Below are 18,154 nucleotides of genomic sequence, written 5' to 3'. Positions count from 1 at the left end.
GCATGCTTGCAAAAGACTGATCCAGGAGCATGCCAGTGTGAGAGAGAAATCACTCACAGCCATAGGCAGAGGTTTCCTGGGACAGAGGTACAAGAAAATAGGTGTAATCTAGGCCATTTGATAGGAAGTGTGATCAATACAATGGACAGAATTTCAACTATGAGCTTTCATACTCTCAGAGGTGAAACCAGAAGTTTGAAAAACACTGTTTTAAATCAAAGCTAAGGTTGGCCAAATTCTGCTGTAAATGGCCAGATCGTAAATACTTTCAGCTTTGGAGGCCATAGGATCTCTGGGAGCTACTCATATCCCAGATGTGCCCTAGTAAAGTGGAAACAGCCATGCACAACATGTGAGTGAGTGTGGCTGTCTCCCAATAAAACTTTATTTACAAAAGCAGGCAGCAGGCTGGATTTGGCTTGCAGGCTCTAGATTATAGACCCTTAGTCTAGAGCAAGAGATCAACTCGAAGCAGTTGAAATGCCAGCTGTTCTTCCTATTTCATTTCTGATTCAAGAGGTTTGGGGCAAGAACTCAGTCATTTCCATGTCACACAGTCCCAAGGGGACACTAAGCCCACTTTCCTGGCAGCCGCACTTGGAGAACCATCTAATCAGAGGAAAAGAGATTAAAAATTTCTCCTTGTTTTGTTTTGCTTTGCTTTGTTCTGTTTGTCTTTCTCATGTCTTTGGAAGGGAGGTGAGATACATCAAAACTTTGTGTTACCATTATAAAATTTGAAACATTAATTTTTTTTTTTTTTTGGTCTTTTTGAGACAGGGTCTCGCTGTGCAGTTCAGGCTGGCCTTGGGCTCACTTTGTAGCCAAGACTGGTCTCGAACTTGGAACGATCCTCCTGCCTCAGTGTCCCAAGTGCTAGGATTACAAGAGTGTGCCACCACGTCCAGCTTATTTTAGGCATTAATTTTATAGGAATTTTGTTACCATTTTTTATCGCACCATCTACCACAGTCTGATAAACAAGTTATCAGAATACTTTGTTGCTCATTCTTTTTCTCAGAATTGGTTCTGCTTGGCAATCACAGCTCCCAGGATTCAGGTCTTTGGGTTGGCAGACATGAGTAATGGGCCAGACCCCTCTTTTTTGTTTTATTAATAATACCCACCACTTCGTAAGCACTCAAGTGTTCTGAGTTCCATTCCAGGTACTCAGCATATAGTAATTCATGAAAGGAGCCTCTGGATGCTTGTGGGCCATGCCAGAGTACTGGTGGTTGGGGATGGTAGAGTGGATCTGTTGTAGATCAGTAAATCCCACTGTGTCTCCTCTCTTCTCCCTCCCTGCTTCCTTGTCATACCGGCTTCCTGCCCTAAAGGAGAAAGCAAAAACCCTTTTCTTTCCGATGAATTGGAGGACTTGCCGTGACCACCGGTGACATCAGCACAAGTAGCTCTACATACTGGGCTCCATAAGGACAGCTACACTGCGGCAAGGCCCCACTGACCCGATTCTAATTGCCGGCACTGAGTTGATGTTATTCTTGGCTCGGGGCAGAGCGATTACTCAGTAGTTTCTGTTAAAATGATCCTTTGTTAAACTTCTGCTCCCAAACCATTCCCCCAGCCTTCCCTCCCACTCTCTTCTCTGCTCATCCAGACCCCCCAAAAAAAGCCTAAAAGCAGAAAAATAGGAACATTTTGATAGCCATCACATAAGTCTAAACTTACTTTCAACAACAGGAGAGATTTTAAACACATCTTAGTCCTTCACTGGTTCTGTTCTTTTTCCAAAACTCTTCAATTTTTAGTAGACTTAACTTTCAAGGTGGTAAAGTAATTCAAGGTAGGAGAAATCTGTGCATCCTAAATTCCTCTTGTCCTTCCTCCCATCTGCTCTTTACTTTGCTTTTATGTCATGCTCAAGTGTACCAGGCTAACCTAGATTCAGTAAAGCTAACAGGGACTAGTGTTCCTCTGGACTGGGCTGGCAGCAGCTCAGTGTTCATTGCAAGGGGTCCTTCCCGATGTGAGCCTTTCTGCCGGCGGGATGTGCGTAGATGCACAACTCCACAGCTATGGCGCTCCCACCAAAACCCAACCAAGTCTTGTTGTTTTGCCCCTAAAAGTTCATTGCATGTATCTACAAAAACTTGGTCCCCCTGCAGGAAGGAATACTATTTCTCCAGACCTTCTGCTGCTGTGTATTTGGGTTGTGGGGGAGGGGAAGCAAAAGAAATTCAGCAGGCACCGCACTCTATCCAAGCAGCCAGCAACAACATGTGAGGTGCTGTGTGCCAGCAGCTGGACCACAAGCTGAAGGTGTCCTCACAGGTCTTCGTAACAGTGAACGAAAGAAGAGTGCACGGGGGCCAGGAAGCGGAGAGTTTCTGTGCTGATGTCCCAGAGCATGGAGACATCGATGTTATTCTGCTGCTTCTTTGTTTTTCTTTGTTTGTTTAGTTTTTTTAGTCTGTTTTGGTTTTCTCCTGACCTTTATTAGGAACTCAGATATCACTTAATTTCTAGTTTTTAGTTGTTATTAAACCATTTAATTTAGTAGATTTTGCCAAACCAAAATCTTTTCCTCTTACTTAATAAGAATATATTGAAAATACATTAAATAACACATGAGAAATCTCACTGACTTGTTTTGGAAATAGATATCCTGAACAGGCTTTGGAGTCAGATAATGCTTGATGTAAATTTTAGCCCTGTCCAGGCCATTTTTTGAAACCTCATTTTCCTTCGGGTATGGAGATGATAACTTGTGTATTACCAAATGTCACTTACCAAGCCACACATTATATTTGTACTATTTCACTGATAAAAGAGAACGTCATTTATGTAACTTTCTTGGGGCCACATAAATAATACATGGAAGAACAGGAATTTGAATTCAGGTCTATCAGCCTCTCACCTTCAAGCTCTTGGTTAGCATGCTTGTATGCTGCCTGTTTGACGGTGAGGCATTTGATAAATACCAGTCTTTAAATACTATCACATGCATTTCAAGGTGTAATTCATACATTCAACAAGTACTTATGGACACCTGTGAAACTGTATCTGTAAAGTTATTTGCATGTGTCTTAACCAATCTCTTACACTCATATGCACTGACATAAAAGAAAGAGTTCCTAGACACACATAAATTCAGGCCTAGACATTATCCCAATACAATACCAAATTCATGTCTTAAGAAAGAACCCATGAATCCCAGCACTTGGGAGTTTGAAACAAGAGACTTGCCTCAAGTTCCAGGCCTGTGGGCTACATACTGTGAGTTCAGGACCAGGCTGAACTGCATAGTGAGACTGTGTCCCAAATAACAGAAAACAAGAAATAAAGAAAAAGACAAGCTAGGGGATCAAAACAATCATGGAAACGTCTATACTTTTTCCTTTCTTGTTTTTTGGATAAGGCCTTTTTTTTTTTTTTTTTTTTTTGTCTTTTTCCTTTTTATCGGTACCGGGGATCGAACTCACGACCGCCTGCTTGCAAGGCAGGTGCTTATGCCGCTGAGCTAAATCCCCAGCCCCGTCCTTTCTTGTTTTTTAATATTTAAATATAGGGTCAGGAAACATGCAATGACATTTTGTTTCATGAACAAAACTGTTTAAAATATTGTATACAGTTATCTATAGGCTATACATATAGCTGTGTATAAGACATAGGGAATTTTATGTTTAGGCTTGGGTCCTTTCCTCAAGATCTCTCTCTATATATACAACAATCCTGAAACATTTTTCTTCCCAAATATTTTGGATACAGGATACTCAAAACGTAACACACGTATACACATAGAGGCACCTACACATGCACACTTTAAATTTTTAAAATAATTAGCAAAGAATTGCTTATGACTAATTTTCTCAATCTTGCCTTTTCTAGAAAGAGTGACTGGAGAAAAGAGAACAAAAATGTCTGGTTTTGTATACATTGACAAAAAGTGGGCACAATACTAGGTTTGTTTTAAATTTGCTTTGGAAAGAAGATTTAAGTAGATTTGTGTTAGATGCATTTGTTTTCAAAAGGAGTAAGTGTGACATAAATAGAGATGGTAACTTAGTACAGTCGAGCTCTTACACTGTAAGTGCTCAGAAGTTATGCCATCATGAACAAATGACTTAAAATTTTTGTGCTTTGGTTTCTTCTGTAAATGGAGATGATGATGTGACTTGCCTCAAATGTTTGAGAGGATTCAATGAGTTAACAAAGTGTTATTTTTTTTATTAGTACATGTTTGTAGTACATAATGTTTACATTTCTTGTGTGGAGAGCAATGCTGGCTCATACAAAAGCTCAATGTAAGTTTGTCACTCTTAAATTTTTCTCTCATGGTGGTGCAAAATGTATAGTATCAGTCTACCTTCCAAATTTACCCATTTTAAACATGCAGTGAAGTATCCTTGGCCTTAGGCATATGTTGCACTGCAGATCTCTAGAACTTGTTCATATTGCATAACTGAAATCATACTCATTGAACAATTCGGTTTCCTCTTCCTCCTTCCTCCCTTCTGCCAGCCTCCAGCAACTCCCAGTTTTCTTTCTTTCATTGAACTTGATAATTATATACTTCATATAAGAATAACAAAGCATTTATCTATTTTGTGATTGGTTTATTTCACAGCATGATGTCTTTAGGACTTCTTTATATGTAACATATGAAGATATTTCCTTCTGTTCTAAGACTGTATAATGCACTATTGTATGTGTACACCCCTTTCATTCATTAGTGAACACTAAGGTTGCTTCTACATCTTGGCTTTTGTGATTAATGCTTCAGGAATGTGGTTGCTTGTGTATCTCTAACATAATGTACTACTTTAATCGTAAATGAACACAGTATTATAATGTCAACTTGCAAGTTTTAATTAAACCAGAAACAGAAGTTGGTTAAAATGGTATTTTAAAAGGTGTCTTAGAAGAATGTCCACACTCATAAAATATTAATTAACTACTTACTTGGACAATAAAAATGATATGCAAATTAATTTGTTCACAATTGCTAGACAGCCAACTACAAAAAATAGTAAAAGTAATGAATAATTTCAGATAGAATATTCTTTAGAATAATATCTGTGTGGATTGATAACTGATCAAGACAGAAATACGTCATTAAAATAAAAAAAAGAAAATGAGAGCAATAGCATAGTATTGTGATCCAGCTCCATATAGGACATGAGCTGTTTCTTCGTAATAATCAAAAGAAAGATAATCCTCTCAGACACAGTGATAGCCATATAAATTGGTATAACATTTGAGGGGCAGTTTGAGAATACAGTTTTTAAACTTCTGATGTAGTTATTCTACTTCAAATAAATGATTTTAAAATAATACAGCATATGTAAAAATAACATGATTTTTATTACATTCTTGAGCAAAAGAAATCAGTAACATCCTGAAAATGTATGAGAGAGTGTGGTGAGGTATTTCAAAATGAAAATACAAGATTTTGGGGTTTTTTTTTTCCACCCAAAAACCTATTATGAACATATTTACTAACAAGCATAGATCTGCTTTAGCGTGTCACTTTGTAACATTCTGTTATTGGTGTTTGGTTAAGAAAATTATGATAAATCACAATGGGAAAATAGCAGTCATTAAGCACAGCGATCTAGATTACATTTAGATATGAAAAATACTTGACAATGTATTTGAACAAAACAAACCAAAAACAGTACTTAAAACATGGGTGTCATGATCCCGTTTTTTGTATACACACAGAAATACATCTGAACACAGAAAATAAGTCATAAATGTAGGCAAACGTTCAAATGTTGACAGGTTTATTTCTGAAAGTTGAATTAAGCATGATTTCATTTTTTCTTTTTCTAATGACTATATATTAAAGAAAATTAGTGTTTCAAAAAGGGAAAAAAGCCTCCGTCTGCAAAGCATTTATGTGCACAACTAATACATGTGCACATGTTGGCAGGCCTTGAGGCAGACAGGCAAGGAATGGAAAGCGGAGGAGAACCTAGAGTCACCCAGGACCAAGGACCGTCAGAACTGGGCATCTGTCAGTGCAGCCCTGCTGGGTTCTGATGCTGGGTGGGAGTGGGACTGCTGGTGAGGGACGGTCATCTGCGTGATGTCTTCAGGCTACTGCCTCTGGGTTTTATGGTCATAGACAGCAGACCTGGCCTGAGCCACCTGCTTTGTGGTTATGCTTCATGGGTCCTGTCCTCCACCCAAACCAAAATCCGTTTTCTTAACTGGAAAACTGCGACTGCTAATGGTTGGTGCCTTCTGTTTGGTTAGATGGTTGATTCTGAGGCTCGTGAGTATATTTGAGTATCTGGTTTTAATTATCTTCATTGCTCCTCAAATATTAGCACATAGAGTTAATTTAGGGACTGTCTAAAGCACCCTGGTTTCAATTGAACTTGAATAAGTTTCAAAATTTTCCTATCTAGGTTAGTACCTGTGTTTACATCCTTTAGAATAGGCTATTTGTAATAGAAAGACCTTTTACTTTACTCCCCAAAGGCAAAGGATCTTCTTAGTTGGTTTTTAAAATGGGAGGACCTGCCAAAGTGCTCCCAGTGCCTTTGGCTCTTGGTGGCCTGTTTTGATATTTGTGCAGTTGACCTGTCCATATGAACAGTAGCAACTTCTGAGTTTCTAGTCGATCCCTATCCAAGCCACAACACTGTCCAATGCTTTGTAACAACAAAAGTTTTGTTTCTTTTGCTCAGCCCCTAGTCTTGTCCCAGCTGACAAACATTGTGAATGGAAAACAGCCAAGAACTCCATACAGTATGAGACAAAGGCCTTTGGGAAGCTTCCTTTTGCCAAAATAGACACAGCCACCCTCACCCTCACCCTGGCTCTGGGGTTATGTTGATCCTGCACCATAGGGTAGCACAAAAGTTGTAATGTGTTCCTTGCAGTGATCAACTCTCAGCCTAGTTGTAGCCAGGTAAGTTATTAGTGGCCTGAGTGCTCAAGAAAATGTGCTTGTGCTTCAGCTGCCAGAGAGAAACATAGTAAAAGCGACTCTGAATACTATGTAATGGGGACTTTATCCAAATTAGATCAACAGCTAATGGGAGAATGATGCTTAGAGAAGTTTGCTCCTCTGAAATCAGAGGAGAAGGGGCACAAAGAGACATTGACCTACTCAAGTAGAGATTAGCATTTGCTACTTTATCTCCCTTCATTCTCAGAAAGAAAAAGGAATTTACAGAGTTATCATATTACAAAGAGCCATCCAGTTCTGCTCCATCACCAGTGAGCCTAAGTGAAGGCTAAAAGGAGTGTTTTTCTGGAAGGAATTAAACAAAAAACCTCCCAGAATTTAATCTCCGAACAGTATTATCTTTCTAGTAAGAGAGCCCACATCTTGCTTCCTTGGAACCTTCCAAGTTGCAGTCTGTGTTCTGTCTATCAGAAATTCCTCCTTCCCACCCACGAACACCCCTCTATTGTGGGGGAAGGAGGGCCTTTCCAGTCTTTTGCCTGGGGCCAAGCCAAGCCTCAAACCGTGGTTTTCTGAGTCTCCTCACTGTAGTGTGCCTGCTTCCCACACCCAACAAAGCAGCAAGAGTCATGCCTATGTTGACCAGATCTTAAGTAGAGGCTGGTGCTTACCCAGCTGTGTTGTTCCCAGGGTACTCACTAATGACACTACAGCCACTGTTCCTGTGTAATCCATGCCTCAGACTTCTTAGAAATTGGGTATTGAGAGTTTCCTATTAACTCTTCTGTCCTTTTAGGAGTGACTTTTGGGGCAAAACAGCCCACTTTGTCAGTAGTTGATAGAGTTACAGGATCAGGTCCATACAGAGTAGGGGGCTGCCTGATTGCTGCCACTGGTCTAAACACATCCACTGGCGTGTCTGCTTTTTAACATTGCCTGAGTGTTTTGCTGGACTGGTGCTATCAGATTTGGTTGTTTGGATCCCGTCCCAGTTAACCTTGGCTTTGGTGAGAACTGGACACTTGTCTCCATTACTAACTCTTCAGTTTCAGATGGTATACAATTTTGTTATTTATTCACTGTAGTAGAGTATGGTCACCAAGCCACAAGTCACAACTCAGAAGCTTTTTACTGGACTTGGAAAAAAAAAAGTTGCTTTCTGAGATGCAGTATATGTCTTTATTTTTATCTTTCTTTTCATTAGTAACTGTTTGCAGTACATAATGATTACATGCATTGTGGGGAGTTGGTACATGTACATAATACATCTTAATTCTCCCCCGTCCCTTTCTTATTTTCAAATGATCTATAGCAATCTTGAATCTGTGGTAGATTAAGAATCACTTCTCATATCAGAATTCAATATGGCTGCCTGTAATAAGACCTCCTGTTACCACTCGTGTCTAGATGTCCCCCAAAGCCTCATGTGGTCATAAGTGGAGCTTTTCAGAGGTGGCTGGATCTAGAGTGTGTGACGCTGGGGTTAATTCATGTAACACTAGGATTAAGGGTGTGAGTGTTACTTGCCCTAAGAACAGGCAGCCTGGATGAGATATAAGGGACAGAAAGAGGCTTATCTTGTCACTGGCTTGCTTTTGCTGTCTTCTGAACTTTTTCTCCTCTGCAATGCCCCTCAGCCATGCTACCCTGCCTTGGAGTCGGCCCATTATAAACTGAAACCTCTACATACCATAAAGTGAAATAAACCTTTCCCTTTAACTTTGGGTACCAAATATTTTGTCTCATCAGTAAGAAAAAGTAAGACATCCTCCCACCCCATCGAGGGGGCTAAACAACTTAGAGTCATCGTCCCCCATAAACTTAGAAACATAGAGATAGACTTTGCCAGAGTCCTGGTCCCCTCAGAAATCCATTGTCCTTCTGTCTCTATCCTTGGCAACCTTTAAAGAAGAGCTTTTGCTCTGTTCCTACCTCTGACACGCTGTCTGTGTCCCAGTGGGAAAATGAGTTAGGGTGAAAGGGCAAACTGGCCACATCTGCCTCTGTTCCTAAAGAACTTTCCTCAAAACCAGACCCAGAAACTTCTGTTTACATCTCATGTGCCAAAACTGTGTTTCATAGATATCCCTAGGTCTAAAAAAAAAAAGACAATAGAAAATAGTTTTTTCTTAGCTAAGCACATATTACCCAAAGAGAACCCGGATAGTATTATCAGGAAGAGAAAAGTGTTGGTATCCAAGCAAGTAGCAGTCTCTTAAGCAGTAGGTTCTCCTAACTTAGCTTTGTTTCTTGAAATAAACTTTAATCTTTTATTGAACATCAATGTGTAAGGTACTGCTGCAAGATTTGCATCTAGAAGATAAATTTATTTTTGTGTGGGATAAACAGAAATTTTACTTGTATTATGGCCAAATGTGTGAGTTAGATACAAATCACACACTAGGTACTGTTCAAACTCCAGGATGGTCCTGCTACAAGATTACATCCATATGTAAACACACATTGTATAGGAATTTAGTTGTTACTTTAAAAATGAATTTTTGATATATTGGGGGTTTTTTTCATAAGAGCAAATGTTTATAAGCACCTGGCCATTCTACAAGGCACTATGGGTAGAACAAAATTGAACATATAAAAATCCAGCCATCTCCAGTGTGTATGGCAAGAAGGGAGGAAAAATACATATGTAAGTGGCTGTAAAGCAAGGTAAAAGGTACTGACTCTGGTAAGAGACAGACAAGTATAAGCATTTAGAAGAGGAAACGTTATTGCTGCAAGAGTTTATCTTCACAGCTAGTGAGCACCATCGTAAGAGTATACATGTTGAAAACATACATCAACTACTTTTATGAATGATTACTGATAGGTAGACTTGTATGTCATCCCATCCTTTGGTTTATTGATAAACTAAAGTAGAAGTCTGGGAAAGAAGGGAGCATTTGCTGAATGTCTGTTATGTGCCCAATATTTTATTTCAAGAAACCCTTACTGAATGCCAGTGCTAGACCTTCAGCAATCCAGCAAAGTATTTATAATATATATATTCTTTGAGAAAACTCAATCTGGAGTGAAGTTAAAGAAAAGAAAACTCAAGCTCAGAGAGGTTAAATAATTTGAAAGGATTGCCCAGCTGTGAGTAACAAGCCCCACATCTGAGCCCAGGCACACTTGATTGAAAAGTTCTATTCTCCATTGACCTGGCCCCTCTGCCTTTCTCTGATGAGCTTACCTGGTTCCATGCTGATGTTAACGGTCAGTTTCTCCTTCAGCCTCCTCAAATAGGGAACCTGTACCCAGCTGATCAAGGCTTGGGCTTCATGTAAATATTTTGAATCATGCTCAGAATTAATTGGCTAGCTGCTTTAGTGTTTTTAGAACTTGATGGCTTTGGGGGGAATCTTTTTTAGTAAATTATTTTTGTAATAACTACACACACCCTATACAAATTAAAAAGATGCAAATGGTATGTAGTAAATAGTAGTAGTCTTCTTCCTACCTTGACCCTTAGCTAAGTCTTCTCCATGGAAATTACTGGGTGTTTTGCATATTCTTTTAGCATTACTTTATGAAAATACTAACATATGTGTTTGTATATGTGGATGTATTTTCTTTTTATTTACACAGATAAGGGCTTCTAGACTCAATTTTAAATCTGCTACTGTAATTTATCCTTTATTTATATTTAGACATTCTTTTTGTATTTAGCTGTCCCAGGAAGAAACTTTTTTTTAAGAAAGGGGGAAAAACAACTTGATAAATTTGGAAATATGTTTACAGTTAAGTCACTTCAGTGGTAGCATTATTGACTAGATGGTCTTACCAATGGCATTTCTTTTACAGCATTAAATTATATTCCTCGGTAAAGAATATTTGTATTCAGAAGTGTTGTTTACTAGAAACAGTTTTATTTCCCTCCTCTACTACCTACCCAGTGAAACTGTTTCTGAATAGTTCAGCATAGCCCTCACTCTGGTACCTTTTGGGCCTCATTTTATTGTCTCACTTTGTATCCAGTGCCATGATTCTTGCAGCTCTAAGTAGAGCTTCTTCAGCATTTGTGCTGAGTTCCGATCTTCACCCCCTCTTAAGTGAGACGTCCCCCGAACACCTCTAGGGTGCAGGGGTGACAATGAGAAGAGCAGCCTGTGGAAGCCCGTTCCTGCTCCCTCTTCCTTCTAGTCGAGCCTCGCGGAGACAGCAGGTGCAAGGAAGGGGTTTGTTGGAGAGCCCACCCCAGAAGTCTGGCCTCTTGCTGGATGCGTATGAGGCTGGCCAGAGCAGGCAGGGCTCTTGGCACTTGGGGACCGTGGGACACCTTCTCACCTGTACACACTCATCTGTGCTGCTCTCCTGACTGCATCCCTCTTGCAGGGTCAGGTTGAGGAGAACACCTAGCTCTTAGGTGTTTTTCTTCAGGTGGCTTGCAGAAGTGGGGAGCATCTCAGATTGATCAGCTCGTGCAAGTGCTCAGATCCTCTCCCCTGAAGCTCCTTCGTTCTCTGTCAGGAGTCTCAATCATGCACGTTATCTCCTCATAAGCACTTAGATTCTCCCTCTTGTCTGCCTAACCAGGAACCATGGACTTGCCCTTCAGAAATGGGACATCCCAAGGCATGAGTAGAGAAGGCTTGGTTGGCATTTTTCTAAAGCTATCTAGTTCATCTTTTAAGTCTGAAACAATAAAATTCATTAAGGACAAAAACAATACCAGTGAAGTCTGTCTAGATGGTGCATATTTATTAACCCAGTGAATGTTTATCAACCCGGCCATGCAGAAATGACATTTCTGCCATCTCCCTTCATGTGTTGCCTCTACAGATCAAAGTCAGTTTCAGGATATCCTTTTAATAAAAAGTGCTGTGTAACTGGGTATGGTACTGCACTCCTGTAATCCCAGCACTTGGGAGACTGAGGCAGGAGGCTCACAAGTTTGAGACCAGCCTGGACTACATATTGAGACCCTGTCTCCAAAAAAAGGTGCCTGTATGTTGTCAGTTACATTATTTTTCTTTTCGTATGACTTCACATTTATGTTTTTATAATATATACATTTTGAAAGTAGTAAAGGGCCTATAACAAAATTTGTGACACAGACATACAAGAACTGGTTTTTTACAAACAGTATTTTTAATGCAATAAGTAAGTTGCAGGGATTTTTAACCATCTATTTGAGGAACTATACTTGCACATCTTTAACTGTAGACAGATATGGCATTTGTGATGTTTAGATGATCTTTTTTAAGCCTTTATTCATTTGTAGGCCAACCCACCCCCCCCACCCCACCCCCTGCAGAATACCCTTGTGTATTGCTCTTGTATTCATGTGGGAATTTTACTTTGAACCTGTTTTCAAGTGCATAATCTTACATTAATTTTAAACCAACAAGATGTTAATGTACTAGAATTCCAAAAATAGCCCTGGGACCATGCTCAGTCTGGCTTCTGGCTTCTGTTCCGACCCCGCTTTGCAGTCTATTTACTTGTTGCTCCCAGGCCATAGAAGGTTCTTCCCTCTCTTCAATCATGCAGTCTCACTGTAGGAACTCAGAGCTCTGCAGTGGGCTGGTGTCTCATCACGCTTCAAGTCAGTTTTTCTCTGTGCTCCATTTCTTGTACTTAACCCCAGTAGGAAACATTCCTTTAAAAATTGTTGAATGTGATAATGAAGGCTACTAAGACTAAGAGAAACCAAATACTTTCTTAATTCATGCATATACACCAGCATGCTACCTTGATGCCCAGATTCCTGGTCCACTACACTTTCAACAAGACCATTTCAACCCTTCTTCGAGATTCTGCTTCTTTGAATCTATACCTGCACTGACAAGAGAAGTGTTTCCTAAACATTACTGAAACAGCTTCTCTTTTTTCTTTAGTCTCTTTGGGATTGCAAACCAGTTACATCTAGCAAATGAGCTGTGAAAGGAATCTCCACCGATCATTGTTTTTCTTTTTCTTATAGGCAATCTTTGGCAGCCAGATACTACCTAACTCTAATTTATGGACAATGAATAACGGCGCAGGCTGCAGAATTTCAGGTGCCACTGCTAGTGGCCAGAAGCCAACCATTCTGCCACAAAAAGTGGTGCCATCTCCAAGTTCTTCACCTTCCCTGGTTCCCAAACCCCCAGCCAGTCATAAACAAGTGCTTAAAAAGGCCACATACCAGAGGGCTTCCAAGTAAGTTTCTAATTATTTTCTTCAGTTTTTTTTCAACATTCTATCAATTCTGAGCTAGTAATTCTCTTAGTTGTGGAGACTGCAAGAGCATTTGTCCTGAAATACCAAAAACCAGAACACCTGATGAGGAGCAAAGGCTAACTTTGGCTTCAAGCAGTGCTACAAATCAGAATCACCCAGGGAGCAATTGCAGCGGGGCAGGGCTCTTCCCTGTAGAGGAGCAGGCTCTGTTCTCGCAGATTCCGGGATGGCTGTGATGAGAGCAGCCTGCAGAGTTCAAGGCCATTGCCAGCCAGCTCGGCTGGCCTCTCGTAAGAGACACAGTCAGCCAGCAAACGAGTAGCAGTCCTGAACTGTGGGCTACAGAAAGAGAAGAAAAATGGTTTCCTCTATATTTTGCCTCTTGGTCATTCTGCAGAGCCAGATCATTTCAATTTCGTATAAAATTCAGCATAGTCTTCCCGTACCTTGTTAGTTTACATTTAGCCATTTGAGCAGGAACACACAGGATAGAGATTTCATCTTGAGGATTAACTTCATTGACACAAATCAACAAACTCTATAACAATAATATTTCTGGTACCTTCTACATTCTACCTATTTTATACCAAAAAAGGCATTTCCATGTCTGAGTCAAACTGTTACAGGCAACAGTCCTTCACTGTACCACCAGCCTTTTTTAAAACACTGTGCTAGGAAGAAACTGGTAAAGTGTGTTGGGTCTAATCCCATCTTCAGTTTAAAATCAAGAACTGTTCGGGAAGCCTGGCCACGGGAGGCATCTCTGCTGGGTGAGCACCTCAGGGTTATTTATGGATTTCTCTTGCTGTCATTAAAGCTCCTTACTTACTTGTCCTTCACAAGATCAATTTTACTTGTAAAAAAAGAAGCCTAGGACATGGAAAAATGAGTTACTATTTTTTCCCCCTGGGATAGTGAATCAAATTCTGGCTGTGAATTGAAAATAATCCCTTGTGGCTGTTTGAAGCATATTGCTGCCATTACTCATCTACCCAGCACGTATTTACGCAGTGCCTGCTAAGTACCAAGCACTGTGAGGAATGGTTGGGGTTGTAATGACTGCAGAACTCTCTGGAGCAGCAGTAGCACAGGGTGGTAGGGAGGCAGAAGTTTGTGGTTGATCGCTGGCAGAAAAACAGAAAGGAAGCTGTGTGCCGTCTCACCCTAGAAACGGAAGTCAGATCCTTGAGGGCTCAAACCCTTCTGGAGCCAACTTACATTCCCACTCCACAGTTTACTAATTTGACGTCTTTGACAAGTTACTTAATCTCTTGACCTAAGTTTCCTCATTTGTGAAAATGGGGCAATAGGAATATTATTTACTAGGTTGCTTGGTAAACGCTAACAGAGCTACTACACGTAAAGCACAACGGAGCAAGCCCTGGCACACAGAAGAGCTCAGCAAGCCCACGCTGCCACCACGTGCATGCTAAAGCCACACTGCTCTCGACAGCTTTGGAAAGCTCGTAGCTAACTGGGAAATTAATGAGCCGGAAGTCAGTGTTCAGTTTGCTAGTGCTCCTTTTTTGTGGATCCTCTGATCATTGCCACTTCCCTGAACTGGCCCTCGGTGGGCTGTGGGGCGGGCCGCTGAGCTGGTGGAGAGGTGGCCTCGGGCAGCAGGGCTGGGCATCCGGATGTGCCGCTCAGTACGCTGAACTCCTTGCTGGCAGGAGAACTCTGCAGCCTCCTGAGATGGAATTGTAGCTCTCTGGACAAACTTTGCTTTGGACATTTTTGTGGTTTCTTCTCTGTGACAGGCAGGAGTGTGGGAAAACCGGAAACAGCTCAGCATCAAAAATGCACAGAAGGGGGGAAAAAAACAAAGATTTCTTCAGAATTTAAGAAATATAATCCAAGTATCAAAAGGCATGCTGTGAGGCGATGTTCCAGGAAATAGTTTCCAATGTGCCTTTAAAACTCTAGCACAAATCTGCACAGCTTAAGTTAGCACTAATGAAGACCTTAACATTCTCTCACATGTGAAGTGTCCAGGGCCATGAAGGCCCCACAAATATTTTCAAATATTCTTCTTTCAGAAAAACTAATAGCGTCTGAACTGACTCAATGGCAAAAGGAAACCACTTCTATGAAATATCCAGTTTTTTTTTTAAATAAACTGTTTATTAATTTTAGGTTTACAGAAAAATTGTAAAGATAGTGTAGAAATTTCCACAGACTTCCTTCCCAGTTTTGCCTAGATTGATATTTTATATTACCATGCGGCATTTGACAACTATACTAAGAAACTGTCACTAGAATGTTACTATGAACTAAACTCCATACTTCATTTGGATCAGTGAAGTGATTTTTTAATCTAAGGCAACTTGTCATGGCTTCTAAAGTCAGGATCCTGAGTATCTGTTGATATGTTCTTACTGTTCTAGAGTAATTCTTGGTCTGAGCCAGTGTAACATCTGTCCATCTGTGACTCAGTTTCCTATTTTAAAAACAGAAATAATAATACTACTGCCTAACAGAGTCTTTAAGAGAAATAAATGAATTAATGAATATCAAGCACAAATACAGTGCCTGATGCACAGTGTGTGTGAAATGAGTCTTGGGTATTGTGATTAATACCTGAGATGGCATTTCGAGAAATTTTCATGCACTTTTTACTTCCTGCCAAATGTGTTGCTTCATCTGCTTTGCTTATTGTGGCCTTTATCCTGGCTTGATTTGGATTAATCAGAAGCCCTTAGTTATGACTGGTGGTACTGAATCACACTCAGGAATGCCATAGTTGCCCCAAGAGACACAACTAATGAGAAGTTGTAATGAGCTTTTGACCATGCCAAGCCCTGTGTTTTTGGGTTGGACTTCAAACTTCTCCTAGCACAGAAGTTGGCATTAGACAGATATAGAAGCAATTTCCAAGAGCATCAAAGTTTCCACATCCAAGAGGGTTGAGTTTGGGGAACAATGGAACATAAAAGATGGAATGTCATTTTGGACTTTGGTGCAAAGGGCGTTGAGAATCAGAACAGTGGGGTCTTATTTCTTTATGATAATGTTCAAGACACTTCCCTTTAAAGGGCTCATTTTCCATCTGTAAAATAAAAAGAAACCACAGTCTTTACTGATTAGACAAAATAACTTGTTTTCTGTCACCTCTCGTGAAAGCTTTTTTATGAGCACTTTTGTCTATTAATCCTAGTGCTTTGCAGCCATTTTCCTTGTCTCTTCTTAGCCCAGGAGTTCCAGTTATAGTTCTCAAGTTCCTATTCTCATGTTTTGTTTAGGTATATCTCAGTTGTCAGTTCTGTGAAGAGAACGATTCAGAATTTCTTTTTATTTTTCTCTCTTTTTAACCATTTCTAGAGTGCCAGCAGCCTTCCTTTATTTTTCTCTCTAATGTTTGCAACACTTCGTAATGTAGTGCCCACCTCACATCCTCCTTTCAAAATGATTGTAATATTTTCAGGCAATTAACTGAACTAATTATTAGGGTGATAGCCTAGGAGCAACTACATGCATCCGACTATCTACCCCTTGAAGTAAATTTTTCTCCCAGAGCTGGGATCATGCTCTCCAGGAACTATGGAGAAAGAAACCCAAGGAGATTGAGATTTGCCAGGTACACAAGCAAAACTCATGGCCTACAGATGAATTTGTAAGAGCTGAATCCAAGCTGATATAACCTGGGAGACTTCTCCAGAGAAGAAAAACTATTGAAGAAACAGACTGGTGTTGGGGGTGTAATCAGGGGTAGAGTATGTCGGTTGTGTGTACTGAATCCCAGGTTCGATCCCCAGCACTGACAAAAGAAAAAAGAAAAGAAATACAGACCGAACTACCGTGCTTTTCTTTACAGAGCTAGACTTGCCCTTCCTCATCCAGGGCTTAGGTTAGTGTGGATCGAGGTGACCTCAGTGGAAACCGAAGGTGACCACTGGTCTATAAGCACCCAGGACGTAATGCTGTTTGAGTCTGCTAGGGATTAGGAAGAAGGGAAGCACTGAGAGCTAAGCAGCCCAAGTGCCTGAACATTTGGACATTTGGCTGGATCAACAGTGTGATGCTGATTACACAAAATAACTTGTTTTCTGTCACCTTTCTTGAAAGCCTTTTTATGAGCTCAAAGATGCTCAAAGATGAATGTCAGAAGAAAATAAACAGATAAATATAATATCTTTTTAACATCTGAGTCATTAAAATGAGAAGGGGGTAAAATCAGAAGTAACAGCGGCCAAAAGTTCTTGGTACTGGGGATTGAACTCACAGCCTTGCACTAGTCAGGCTTACATTGCTGAGCTAAATCCCCAACCCAGTCTAAAAGTTCTTAATGTGATCACAGAAGATGTCATGTTAACCATTTTCTGTCAACCTTTTAGTTTTTTATTATGTGTAGTTTAAAGAAACATGACTTAATCTGTGGCATAGCCTTTCTTAAGTATAGGGTTCTCTAACCTAACATTTCTAAAATATGTAATTATGTAGTTTTCCTACTGGAAGAGAAAGGAATGGAGGCACAGCGCAGGGCCATGCGTGCAGCAAGGTCCCCGCAGGGTTAGTGGCTGAGCCAAAACTGGCCCTCTTGCCACCTACTGTGCTAGCCTCAGGCTCTTCCCAGCAGACCACCAATTCTGAAAGTCCCTCCCAGCCCATTCACATGTATCTGCTTAGGAAAAGGCAGATTAATTATCCTAAAATGTTGCTTTGGGAAAAATAGAAAGTAAGCACTTGGGAAACCAGCTGTCCACACCAGTGAACACTCAGAAGGAGGAAGAGTTAGTGCCACTCACGGGCTGGAGGTGCTGGGGAATTTCTGTTAGAGGCTGCACAGGAAGGACTACGGAATAATGTGGAGGGCTTGCATGTCATGGCTTCCTGTGAGCATGCAGTCTGGGACGTGAGTGGGAGACCTGAAATATCCCAGACGGTACCTTCTCACTCCAAGAAGAGGGCCTGGCCAGGTGGTCTGCCACTTAGATGCTGCCTTTCCTCTGCTGCCCTCATCACTTCAGCCTCAGTGATGACTTTAAGAACCCTAAGGTTTGCTTCTGGCATGGACAGTGGCGCTGAACATGGTCACTGGCAGCGATTCGTAAGCAAAAGTTGCCATAGTGGTTGTATCTGGATCATTGGGGTGGAGAAGTACTTGAGACT

General features: G+C 40.7%; 1 protein-coding gene across 10 annotated transcripts in view; it reads left to right on the top strand.

Annotated features, from left to right (window-relative positions):
• The window catches only part of Ttll5 (tubulin tyrosine ligase like 5), a 273,386-nt gene that overhangs the window by 205,371 nt on the left and 49,861 nt on the right, over positions 1–18,154 (top strand). For 6 of the 10 annotated variants that reach the window (XM_063241307.1, XM_013155220.3, XM_063241306.1 and 3 more), the window contains exon 31: positions 12,807–13,024. The exons of 3 other annotated variants lie outside the window; for them this stretch is intronic. In XM_063241307.1, coding sequence (XP_063097377.1) covers positions 12,807–13,024 — 218 coding nt within the window. Of the gene's footprint in view, positions 1–12,806; positions 13,029–18,154 lie in introns of those variants that run through there. One more of the 10 variants, XM_003472437.5, reaches the window with a different exon arrangement.

The sequence above is a fragment of the Cavia porcellus genome, unplaced genomic scaffold (assembly GCF_034190915.1).
Source record: "Cavia porcellus strain 051 isolate PalLab524CR breed Dunkin Hartley unplaced genomic scaffold, mCavPor4.1 scaffold_31, whole genome shotgun sequence".
NCBI lineage: Eukaryota > Metazoa > Chordata > Mammalia > Rodentia > Caviidae > Cavia > Cavia porcellus.
This window is presented reverse-complemented; position numbering and strand designations above follow the sequence as displayed.